The sequence below is a fragment of the Callorhinchus milii genome, unplaced genomic scaffold (assembly GCF_018977255.1).
Source record: "Callorhinchus milii isolate IMCB2004 unplaced genomic scaffold, IMCB_Cmil_1.0 Scaffold4, whole genome shotgun sequence".
Lineage (NCBI taxonomy): Eukaryota > Metazoa > Chordata > Chondrichthyes > Chimaeriformes > Callorhinchidae > Callorhinchus > Callorhinchus milii.
Window position 1 is genome coordinate 77,563,299 of NW_024704745.1, and position 13,601 is coordinate 77,576,899.

Below are 13,601 nucleotides of genomic sequence, written 5' to 3' on the forward strand. Positions count from 1 at the left end.
ACAACACTGCGCTGGATCAAATTTAAAGATTATTATTGATAACAATAGAGCTGGCCGGGAGGAAGAACACGCCTTGGACTTATTTATGAAATAAAAACGTGACAAGAAGTAATAATTTTTGCACAATGAAGACTGTAGCTGAAACCAAATGTTAAAAGGACTAACCCTGATATTACACATCGCGATGCTCTGCTATTCTATTTAGGTAACACACACACAGGAGCCAGTGTACTGTACTGCATTAGCACAACCGCCTCTCTCCCAACCTGTTCTCCTATTCTGATAAAGAGACTTAGCGCTCCCTCTAATGGAAATAATGGGTGTTTGCAAAACAGGCAGAAAGAAAACACTGCACAATGTCAGCCACAGGAAGGGTTTCCATCTGTTTGCAAATTGTGTACGCAGCTGTAACTGTGAAAACAGTGAACAAGACTCCGAGCACAGGGAGGAGGTTTGGCTCAGGGAGAGATTGAGGAAGCTATATTTTCATCACAGCCAAACGACCAGTGAATAGTGTTCTGTAACCTGGCCTCGGATACCGCCACAACAACAACAACAACAGATGAGATTTGTATAGCGCCTTTCACGTCAGGAAAGAGTTCTGGTGGAATGGAAAGAGATTAAGCAAGTGGGCTGACCTTGAAATCACAGTTGGTTTTCAATGCAAAGTGAGCGCAGACGAGTGAGCCCAATTCTGCCAAGGCCACTTTTCAATACTCGGTCAAACAACAACAAAATCTTGCGTTTACATAGCTCCCCTCACGCAGGGTAGTGTCCCAGAGCGCTTGACAGTGGCGGAGGACGACACTGGGGGAAGCTGGGCGGTGACCGTAGACACGGTCGAAGAGGTCCCATCTGTCTAGAAACATCTACCTACTTTACACACATACATGCCACAGTCATAAATAAAATTAACCACTATTTCATAAAATGTAATTATTGAGAGTTGGAAAGAGAACGGATGATTTGCGTCCGTTGTTGCTATTGTACTGAAACATGTAACTTGAAAAACAGTTTTGAGTTCAGTCTTATTGCATTCAAATTAATAATTATAAACAATAATAATTCTTGCTTTTGATATAGCGCCGTATCGCATCTTTGAGACGTCTCCAAGTGCTTCACAGAATATACTGTAAAGTGGATTGACTGTATATTTTATGGGTGAAACGCAGCAGCCAATTGCGTACAGCAGCGTCCCACAAAGAGTCATGGATTGAGTGACCAAATCATTATTTAAAAAAAAATTTGAAGGGATTATTACCCCATGAAAAGCGATCCGCCAATCGACTAACAACCGGGTTCTGACTAACAGTTAGGCAAAAATATTAAAAATTAAATTAAGATATTACGAAGGTAACTTTCTTGGAAGGATAAAATAAGATTTCTGGGGGTCAGACGAGTATCTGACACAAATGGAAAGCTTTGATCATCACCTGCAATCTAGTTGGTGTTAAGATTTACTCTCTCCATGACTATGGACTATGCAGGATTCCATCTGCCACTGTGCTAGAGTTTGCGATTGTACGACATAGTGTATGAACACTCTTCCTCCATCCCTCCACTTTGCCCCTTCCTTCCCCATATTCAGGCCTTGCTTTTCATCTGTGCCTATGGTCATCTCCCCCCTCCTCCTGGCTCAGTGTCATGCTCCACCACTGTCAAGTACTCTGCAGTACAGTAATTGTCTAGCTAGGGCAGCCTTGCCTGTTAGGAGTTTGGCTTGGCGTGCAGAAACCCATCACCGAGGTTAAGAGTATCCAAGCCAAACTGACAATTCCATGCATCCCAACCATGCATAAAACTTCTCAAGATATTTGTTGGAATGGGAAGCGCTCTCTCTCCCCGGAGGGTTGCATCCTTCTTGCCTAATTTCGGAGCCTATTAGGCACAGGTCGGCAAGAACCGAGGCTTGGGGACCTCAGAGTGTGTGTTGGGGTAACTGCCAGAGTCTAAGCAGCAAAAACCACATAGCGTGCCATTGATATCACCGTCTGGCAAGTTTTCCCACTGCTTGACCAGCTAGGACCACCCTACCCATTAGGGCCTCGGCTTGCAGGGTTAACAGGAGCGGAGTGGCCCTAGTAGAGGTTAAGACACACACACACATCATTCCCTGGAACACATAATCGCTCTTTTATTTCTTGCTGAATTGCTTTCATGTAAAAAGTGCTTAATCTGCAGTTGTAGGAGCTGGAGAGAGAAAGAGTGTGCCACATTGACTGAAACTATTAATTGTACAGTTAGAGGAACCAGGTGGCATTAGCCTATTGAAAGATTAGCATTAGGAGTTCAAGCACGTTTTGCTATTTCAAAAAATTGTGTGTGTGTGTATGGGGAAAGAAGGGAAAATTGTCTTAAAGCCAGAAATGTTTAAAGACTAACAGGAAAGACTAACTTACAGAGGTGAAGTAGAGTAATTGACATCAGTGAAACTGTTCTATATTTTTGGTCTGTCTGTTTTTCAGCTGGACATTATATCCCACAACACTATTCCAAACAGAGTGGAAAGTTTTTCCCTGGCCAGTAATCCGCAAGATAAAATTGGTCGTTCATCTCATGGCTTTGCTGTGATGGCTGTTGCACTGCGTTTGCCTACAAAACAGTCACCACACTTGGCAGGAATTACTGCAAAGTGTTTTGTCCTGACAAGGAGCTGTAGGAAAGGAATGTTTTATTTGTTAATGATAATCCTTGCATTATTATTACTTTTCTAGGGAATGGGGGTAGGGACTGTTCTCACTGAGCTTCTGTTAACCCTTCAAGCCAAAGCCCTAAAAGATAGAGTGGTCCTAGCTGGATAAGCAGCGGGAAAGCTTGCCACGCAGTGATATCAATGGCAAGCTATACGGTGCTAGCTGGTTAAACTCCAGCAGTTACCCCAAAGCACATTCTGGGGTCCCTAAGCCTTGGCACTTGCCAATTACTTTCCATGTGCAGGTGGGGTGCATGGAATTCTCAGTTTGGTTTGAATACTCTTATTAATAATATAATGATAATAATCCTTGCATTTGATATAGCGCTTTTCACGCCTTCGAGACGTCTCAAAGCGCTTCACAGAATATGCTGTAAAGTGAATTAACTGTATATTTGTGGGCGAAACGCGGCAGCCAATTGCGCACAGCAGCGTCCCCCACAAACAGTCGTGGACTGAAGTGACCAAATTATTATTTTTTTTGTTGAGGGATTATTATCAAGGTGTGTGGGGTAAGGAAGCTTGCCCAAGGAGTCGAACACAGGTCTCTCACGTGCGAGGCGAGTGCTCTAACCACCGAGCTACAGGACTCCACAAAGCACGGTGTCAGACCACATGTGTCAGACACCCGGCTGACCGAAAAAAAAGTACAAGCCAAGCTCCTAATAGGCAAGGCTGCCCTAGCTAGACAATTACTGTACTGCACAGTTATCATTTAATATTATATATATATTATATATTATATATTCCACAAGGTTCTCCCATTAATCACTTTCATTCCGGACTATAACGCTTACATTTCTTTACAGCTGATTCGCTTAAATCTTGGATTGAGTCATGTAATCAGTTTTTGTTTCCTCTCTCAATGCAAGTACAGTATATATTTTGTGGTGTGATGAACATAGCATTTTTAAGGGCTCAGCATATCTTCTGGAGATGTTGTTCCACTATGCTGGCTGTAAATCCTAGCATCCTGTTAACGCTATTCTCTTAGAATCCAACCTCACTGTTTACAAGCCCTTATAGCTCAATCCTGCAAAGCCTTAGACATGAAGAAAGTAAATCTTCACATCAAAGAGAATCCAGAAGTATTGATTCCTGTAAAGAAACCTCTTGACCAGTAAGTCTCTTTTGAGAGCCCAGTATAGTTTTTTGGACATGGTCAAAGCCCAGTCTTGTCAAGACTACAGACCACAGAGTGGGACAAAGGCTTAGGCGCTTACTCCACACACCTCTGTTTACCTAACAGTAAGTAGGAACCCAGTTGTTAGTCGATTGGCAGATCACTTACTTTCCGGGGGTACTCAATCCACGACTGTTTGTGGGACACTGCTGTGCGCAATTGGCTATTGTGTTTCGCCCACAAAATACAGTCAACCCTCTTTACAATATATTCTGAGAAGTACTTTGAGACGTCTCAACAACGTGATATCAAATGCAAACATTATTATTATTATTATATGAATTCCAAATGCCCAAGTTCCCTCCTCTATCCTTTCTGACGAGATACAGGGTGTTGATCCAAAGTCGTCAAGTCTTGTACAAGTGTGTACATCAATTTCTATAGTCTCAAAATTCTGCTAATTTCTTCTATATCCTATTGCTCGTATATTACTGCAACAATTCTCTATCTCTCCCATTATCCAGCAGGTATTCACAGAACATCTACAGAACAACTTGCATTTATTTACTGCCCTTCACGTCTTGAAACGCTTAAAATGATCACAGAGGCGATTGGGACGTTGTGATTTACAGCAAGGCGGTCGGGGATATAAAAACTAGGAAGTTTTTCCTACAGTTGCACTTGCCAACAACTACAACAACTTGCATTTATATAGCGCCCCTTCAGGCAGGGTAGCGTCCCAGAGCGCTTGACAGGGGTATAGCGCGATGCCGAGCCAGGGGATTGTTTTAGTTTCAGGATTAAAAACATAATTGAATTAAAAATAGAATTAAAGATTCAAGTTGTCAGACCTCATTGTGTTCTGTTCTGGTGTCCCTGCCTAAAGAAGGATATACAAGGATTAATTGACAATCAACCAGATTAATAATTTGTATAAATTTTGTATAAATTTTAAATCTGAGGAGGTTGAGGGTTGGGGGAAGGGAGGAGCAATCTGATTGAAGGTCCTATAATTAGCGAATTGACAAACTAGTTCCTGACACTTTATTCTGATCGAAGGATCCAAAAAAAGAGACCTTGTCTTGTAATCATAGCTAAATCAATTAAGAGTGAGATCAGAAGACATTCTTTCACAAAAAAGGTTCTCCCACAAAACACACAGTCACTACACTTTACATTATATCCTGTGAAGCGTTTTGAGATGTCTTCCCAATGTGAAAGGCACTCCACCAAATGTAGGGATGGTTATCATGTCCACGTCCACGGTTACCTCTCCCCTCGGGGCTGCCTAATCCGTGCAATTATAAAAGTATAATAATAACAATCCTTGCATTTGATAAGAGCGCTTTATCACGTCTTCGAGACGTCTCAAAGCGCTTCACAGGATGTACTATAAAGTGTAGTGACTGTGTATTTTAGCCAATTGCACTCATCGATACAATCCTTACCTACAGGCGAGATTGCGCCAACTCTCTGCTCGCCAAACCACCCACCTCTTCCCTTTATAAGCTGCTGATTATCCAGAACTCTGCAGCTCATGTCCTTTCCTGCACTAGGCTTCCCCGAGTCTATCTTAACACGGCTCCACTGGTTCCCCATCTCCTCGTGGATTGAGGTCAAAATTCTTGTTCTAACCTTTAAATCCCTTCATGATCCTGACCCACCTTTGCGACCTTCTCAAACCCAGTCCCTCTCTCTCTGCTCAGTGGGCACCAGCCTGCTTCACATTCCCCCACCCCACAATTGACCATTGCGCTTTTTTCAGCGTATTTTTCGGTCACGTTTTCGGCCATCGTCCGTCCCCCCCCCCACCCAGCCACCCCCACGCCCCTCTCCCTCGCCCCCAGCTCGGGCGCAAACCTAAACTATCCAGCGCCTTGGGAATGTCAACAACAACGTGCATTTATAGAGCGTCCTTCACACTGGACGGCATCTTGGAGCACTTCGACCTTTTCAAGGAAATCAATATATATCTGAAACAGGAAACTAATCTGGTTCAAAATGAAGACTTCACATCTGTCGCCTAAGTATTTCCCTTTTTTGCTCAGATAATCAGAAAGATACACCCCTAACTGAAAAAGATTCATAGTTTGTTCCCTACCCGTTCCGTTCATCCTTACGTGTAGCAGAGAAATAAATTGCATTTATTTTAGGAACTTTCACATCAAAACATCTTAAGGTGTAGTTTATAGTCCCTAACCACGTCTAAACATCTCAAAACTGTTTGGCAAGCAAACACAACATCCAAATGCGCCGAGGAGGTCCCAATTAGTCAGCAGGTAAGGCCAATTAATCGTTATAATTGTTGGCCTGTACGTCTGGAGTTGTTCCCTTCTGGTTAAGGTCCACCTGGATATGGAAATTACTAATAACAATAATAATAATCCTTGCATTTGATATAGCGCCTTATTAAGTCTTTGAGATGTCTCAAAGCGCTTCACAGAATATACTGTAAAGTGAACTGACTGTATCTTTGTGGGCGAACTGAGTCAGCCAATTTCGCACAGCAGTGTCCCACAAACAGTCATGGATTGAAGTGACCAATTTATTATTTTTTAACCTCCACCTAAACTCCCCCTACACTACTTCTGCTGACTTCACAGCCCTCCTCTCCTCCCTTAACCTCACCCTTCACATAAACTCACCTACCCACAACCGTGGTCATGCTCTTGACCTTGTCATCACCCATGGCCTTGACATTTCCGACCTCAGCATTGTGAACAAGGCCATCTCGGACCACTTCCTCATCTCTTTCTCCTCTCACATCCCTCTCCCCCACCAAGCCCTAAATCATCTTCTACCGCCCTTGGAAAAGGCTACCCTCATTTCATCAAACATCCTATCCCTCTGGCCCTCCATCCGCGAAGATCCTGAAGCAGCCGTCCAGCTGCTCCATGATCGCCTTTCCTCCACCTTCAACTCCCTCATCCCCCTGAAATCCAGGACCATCTCCAATCCCACCCGATCACCCTGGTACAACAACCATCTCCGCTCCCTAAAAACCCAAACCCGGCTGCTCGAGAGCAAATGGTGGAAAACTGGCCGGACAGTCCACCGCCAACTATGGCTCGAGCATCTCCACAGTTACCGCCATTCTTTGACATGTGCAAAAACGGCCTTCTACTCCAACATCATCTTGGAGCGTAAACACAACCCGAAAGTCCTTTTTTCCACCACCCACTACCTCCTCCGTGCCCCCCCTACGACCGCCACAATCTTCATAGCCAATGCCAAGTGCGAGGAGGTCGTGGACTTCTTCTCATCTAAAATTCAAAAAATCCACCAGGCAGCCTCATCCAAGTGCCTCTTGTCACCCACAACCACGCCCTCTCTGTCCCCATCACCATCATCTGCTTCTACCACCACTCCCATCCTACATTCCTTCCTCCCCATCTCTCCCTCCTCCCTCTCACCCACCATCACCTCCATGAAACCCACCATCTACGGCCTCGATCCCCACCCCACCAACTTACTGGTCACCCAGCTCCCGCTCCTCTGCCCACTACTGGCTGACATTATCAACCAGTCTCTCTCCTCCGGATCAGTCCCTGCCTCCCTCAAAACTGCTGTCATCACCCCCTCCTCAAAAATCCTTCCCTGGATCCCTCAAACCCCAGCCATTACCGCCCCATTTCTAACCTGCCCTTCCTCGCTAAAGTCTTAGAAAGCGTTTGCCAATCAACTTTGCGCACACCTCACCTCCCACTCCCTCTTTGAACCCCTCCAGTCCGGTTTCCGCCCACAGTACAGAGACTGCGCTTGTGAAAGTCACAAACAACATCCTCTCTATCTGTGACCAGGGCTCCCTCTGCCTCCTTGTCCTCCTGGACCTCTCCACCGCGTTCGACACAGTCGATCACGCCATCCTCCTCCACCGCCTTTCCTCCGTCATCCACCTCAGTGGGACCGCACTCGCCTGGTTCGAGTCCTACCTCACAAACCGCCAGCAGTACATCTGCACAAACGGCTTCTCCTCCCACTCTCACCCGGTTACCTGCGGGTACCCCAAGGATCCATCCTTGGCCCCTCCTCTTTCTGATCTACATGCTCCCTCTTGGGGATGTCATCCGCAGACATGGGGTACACTTCCACATGTATGCGGATGACACCCAACTCTATTTTTCCACCTCTCTTTGCGACCCCCAGTCCCCTGATGTTCTGTCAGCTGCCTGTCAGATCTCAGGGCCTGGATGAGCGCAAATTTCCTTCAACTGAACTATGACAAGACGGAAGCCATACTCTTTGGCTCTCGTCAACGTCTCAAATCCCACGGCTCTCACCTCCTCCACCTACCCGACCTCCCCCTAAAACTCTCCGAACCGGTACCCAACCTAGGGGTCAGGTTCAACCCCCAATTATCCTTCCTCCCCCACATCCGGTCCCTCACCAGCACCGCTTTCTTCCACCTCCAACGCATCGCCCACCTCCGCCAATACCTCTCTCCGTAAGCCGCTGAAACCCTGGTCCATGTCTTTGTCACCTCTCGGCTGGACTACTCTAACACCCTCCTCACCGGTCTCCCATCCACCACCATCCATAAAATCCAAATCATCCAAAACTCTGCCGCCCGGGTTCCTCCTAGGTAAAGAATTGCATGTGGAATTAAGGAAACAATGCAAGGATTACTATTGTGATTATATTTAGTTTATATAAAAGGGGGGAGAGATAGGAGGGGACAACTCAGCAGCCCAGCAGAGTGTCAAACCAAGTGGTCCATTTGAGACTTGTACCTGCAACCACCCAACCACCAACCCAACCTTCTGACCCAGAAACTACCAACTGAGGGAGTTACTCTATTCTTCACCATCTGTCTTTCATTCCTCGCAAGTGACTCTCTGCTCGATTTTCCAGCCCCTTATTCATCTCTATAGAGGGATAGAGAAGAGCCAAAGTTACCCCAGGAGAGACCTGCATTCCCACTGGAAACAGAGTGGGAGCTTTTGGAGGTATATAGAGTCTGTGTATTCTCCCCCCACCCACCCACCCACATGCACACACACGCATACATACACATACCACACACATACACACACCCCCACATACATACGCACACAGACAGATACACACACATGCACACACACCACCAAATACACACATCCCACCCCACATACACACATACACACCCACCGCACACACATACACACACACCATCACACCCACCCCACACGCATAAACTCACATGCACATACACACACCCCACCCCACACACACTCACACACATACACACAACACATGTACACACACACCACAATACACACCCTACACACATACACCACCACATACACACACACCCCAGACACATACACACACCCCACCCCACACACATACACACACCCCACATACATACACTCACACACATAAACACACACACACATATAAACACACACACACACACACCACACCCATACACACCTGACACACACACATACACCACCCAACATGCATATCCCCCCCCCCTCCACACACACACACACACACACACACAACCACATACACACACACACAACCACATACACACCCCCCCCCACCCCCCTGGGGTTCCACAATAAAGAAAGGGAAGTGAGCCACAGGGCGACATCCACAGCATCAGCACCACAGCCGCTCCCAGTGATGGGGCTCTGGATACTGGAGGGGAGAAGGACACAGTCCTCTACAGAGGGGAACAGCTGAGAGGGTAAGGTGGTCAGAGACAGGGGACAGGGTGAGACCCTGACCAGAGGGACACTGTGTGTGTGTGTGTCCCTGACCCAGAGAGGATACTGTGTGTGTGTGTGTGTGTCCCTGACCCAGAGAGGACACTGTGTGTGTGTGTGTGTGTGTGTGTGTGTGTCCCTGACCCAGAGAGGACACTGTGTGTGTGTGTGTGTCCCTGACCCAGAGAGGACACTCTGTGTGTGTGTGTGTCCCTGACCCAGAGAGGACACTGTGTGTGTGTGTGTGTGTGTGTGTGTCCCTGACCCAGAGAGGACACTGTGTGTGTGTGTGTGTCCCTGACCCAGAGAGGACACTGTGTGTGTGTATGTGTGTGTGTCCCTGACCCAGAGAGGACACTGTGTGTGTGTGTGTGTCCCTGACCCAGAGAGGACACTGTGTGTGTGTGTGTGTGTGTGTCCCTGACCCAGAGAGGACACTGTGTGTGTGTGTGTGTGTGTGTGTCCCTGACCCAGAGAGGACACTGTGTGTGTGTGTGTGTGTGTGTGTCTCTGACCCAGAGAGGACACTGTGTAATTTCACTCTGACATAGAGACACAGACACACCGAGAAGGGGAATTTAGTTGCTTCCCTTTAAAGCAGTAACAATGCAGTACTAATGCTGATGATGCTAATTCTCACCGTTGATTTAATGCAGGGTTTTGCATTAACTGTATCCTGGAGCTAAGTTAGTATTTTGTGGGCACTGTATTTTGTAGCCTCACACATTACCTAATAATAATAAATCACTCGCACAAACAATAATAACTCACACACAAATACACACACAAAATAATGGCTCACACACAATAATACACACACAATAATAACACACAATAATAACACACACATAATAATAACACAATAATAACACGCAATAATAACTCATACACACACACACAGTAACTCACACACAAACACACACAATAACAACTCACAAAACACAATAACACACACAAATAAAACATACACACAATAATAACTCACACACAATAATAACACACACAGTAATAACTCGCACACACACACAATAATAACTCTCACACACACAGCCACACACACACACAGATATAAGCACTCAGTGAATGGTCAGAGGGGATAATAATGCTATAATTAGAAATTATATTGGTATTAGAAAGAAGATATTGCCCTCTCTGAAATCATCCTAAATGATATGGAACGAAGGTAATAAAACAATGCAAAGACACGGATTCAAAGCAATGCATTTTTATAATATAAAAGATATCAGATATGAACCACCTAAATTTTACACCAATGCTCCACAAAACAAAAGCAGCTGTAACACACCAGATCTCATGACATTGCAAAATATAGCACAGTCTTGTCTTTTGTTAGCGAGCGTGTGTGTGTGCGCGCGTGTTATAATAAGAAAATCATTAGGCTTTAAACAATGTAGATTAGTGTTCTTTACGTGTTGAAAAGGGGAAGGATTTGCCATAAAATCCAATCGTGTGCAAGTGTCGAGTAGCGTTTGGAGAGAGACGGAGAGAGAAAGAGAAAACCCACATCACTTGAGTCCAATTCCTCACTCACTGACTGACTGTATATTCCTGCTCTGTGTGTGTGTGTGTGTGTGTGTGTCTCTCTCTCAAAGTGCTGTGGTCGATCGTCTCTGTATCGTTCTAAACCTACTTAAAACTGGAAGCAATCAGAAAAGCGTTTCCTAATGTGAGCTACATTCTCTCTTTCCTTCCTCCTTCCCCCCCTTGTAATTTCACCCTCGGGATTTTTATATTAGGCGTTGCATGAAGAGTTTAAATTGCCCTCCCACCACCCTCTCTCTCTCTCTCTCTCTCTTCTCCTTGGTTGGAGAAACTAAAGTAATGGAGCTGTTCTATTCTGTCCAGTCAGGGCAGTGATGTCCAATAATCCACTGGGTTAACGTATTTCTTTGTTGTTCATCTCTTTAGATTTATTAAACCCGGCCGACACTGATCAGCCTGCTTTTAATTTAATTTAATTTAATTTGTGCTTAAAGGTGAGGGAATTGGATTTGTTTCCAGGTGTTCTGCGTGTGCGCGCGTGTGTGTGTGTTTGTGTGTGAGTGCAGGACATGGATTGTCAGAACTTGTTCGCCTTTAACACGTTGGGGAAAGTCGTGTCCTTCCTGATTATTTCACATCTGACCTGGCGATCCAGGTGAGTCCCTTTGATAATAGTTGCCTTTATTAATAATACAAAGAATATCAATGATAAGCCTCGCATTTGATACGGCGCCTTATCACGTCGTCAAGACGTCTCAAAGCAGAGCTGCGCAGAATAGACTGTAAAGCAAATTAACCGTGTATTTTGTGGATGAAATGTGCGCGCGTGTGTGTGTGTGTGTTTGTGTGTGCGTGTGTTTCTCTGTGTACTTGTGTGTGTGTGTTTTTGTGTGGGAAGTGGGAGAGGAAAGGAGGGTTGGCGTGTGTAAGTCGCTGTTTAATGGGTCCGAATCGCAAGAGGCGAATGTGGGAGATGATCACCGAGCGAGGCAAAAAGAGATGCACATTTTGTTTGACATCTGTTTCATTCATTCAATCCATTTCGTTCATTCTCGTATCCGCTGCTCAGTAAGATTGGACAATGAAAAGCAGGAAATAATTTTCTCTGCCCAGATCATTGCACTCCTTCTCTCTCCCTATCTATCTCTCTCCCTCTCTCCACACTATGTTGAGCTCAGGTGTCATTAGATTCTTTCAATTATAATCGAGTCGATCTCCTTACCAATTAATTTATCCATTGGTTTTACACCGCTGTGTGTCTCTCTCTCTAGCCTGGCTAGCCAGGGAGAGATAGAGAGAAAAGAGAGAGAGAGAGAGAGATAGAGAGCGGAGTGCTGGCTTTAACACAATGTGCACTGGTTATCCAATAACTGGTGCTCACTGCCATCTGACCCTTTTTTTTTGTAAAGCAAATAACTGACACTAATAAATAATAATCTTTGCATTTGATACTTTTCTTATCGCATCATTGAGACGTCTCAAAGCGCTTCACAGAATAGTCTGCAAAGTGAATTGACTGTGCATTTTGTGGGCGACAAATAAATAAAAAAAGAAATGTACCGTACTCCACTCTGATCATATTTAGCAGTGTATTCCTAAAAACACCACTGAGTTTTTTCCCCGAGCAATGCCTCTGGGTCTGATGCCCAGTGTACATTAGCTATGCTCTTTTTGAGTGCCGGAATTAGTGATGGAGCGATATTGTTTCCCCAGTGAATTAGGGCAGATCTGTAGCATTGCAATATTCATTATATAGCTCTTCTGTGCAGCCAAGAGACTAGTGCCTAGTGCGTGTGTGTGTGTGGGTGGGTGGGGGGGTGGGAAGAGAGTGGGAGGGAGGGAGACAGAAAGACTGGAGTCTTTCAATCAATCGCTGGAGTTAAATTTGAGTTTTGAATCCACTGTGTGCTGAAAGGCAAATCTGTCACACAAAAGCCAACGAGGCAGACTGGACTGATGAACACATCAGGAGGGAAGGGAAGTGAGGTTGGGGGACGGTGGGGTGGGGCGGGTGGTTGGTGGAATAAACTGTATCGTTTATCGCCCATCAACAACTTGAGGGGGTCCAATTTTTATTTCCCGCCTGCACAAACTGCTGGGCAACGCTATATAAAGTCTGTGCCTCGGTTGATTCAATGAGTTAATAAAACAAAATAGTTGTGTTAGCCACTGGTAAATTGGAATATTGTTGCATGAATTGGACAAAAAATAGTCTGACATTGACCTGTGATGGTTTGCTCCGTTTCCCAGCTTTTCTCAAAGTCTTTCCCCGTCCATTAAAGCACATTCCAATGACGATATTACCGTCTTCACTCGAATCTTGGATGGGTTGCTGGATGGATACGATAACAGGCTCCGTCCTGGCCTAGGAGGTGAGTGTGTTTAGTTTGATCAGAGAGAAAGCACGGCCCAGATCTGGAGTGCTTATTAAACCCCGGGGGACGGTAGGGAAAACACCCACAGAGACCCTAACCCTTTGGTCACCCTCCTACCACCCCCCACCCTCCCTGACCTCCCACCCCCGCTGATCCTAACCCCCAGCTCGGGTCGAAATCCCTGACTGTCCAGTGCTTGGGACATCCTCCTCCTG

General features: G+C 45.6%; 1 protein-coding gene across 3 annotated transcripts in view; it reads left to right on the plus strand.

Annotated features, from left to right (window-relative positions):
• Window positions 1-9,427: 9,427 nt before the first annotated feature.
• The window catches only part of gabra5 (gamma-aminobutyric acid type A receptor subunit alpha5), an 81,085-nt gene continuing 76,911 nt past the window's right edge, over window positions 9,428-13,601 (plus strand). For 2 of the 3 annotated variants that reach the window (XM_007891109.2, XM_007891111.2), the window contains exons 1-2: window positions 11,090-11,666; window positions 13,262-13,383. In XM_007891109.2, coding sequence (XP_007889300.1) covers window positions 11,581-11,666; window positions 13,262-13,383 — 208 coding nt within the window. In that variant the 5' untranslated portion in view covers window positions 11,090-11,580. Of the gene's footprint in view, window positions 9,490-11,089; window positions 11,667-13,261; window positions 13,384-13,601 lie in introns of those variants that run through there. The other variant, XM_042334558.1, reaches the window with a different exon arrangement.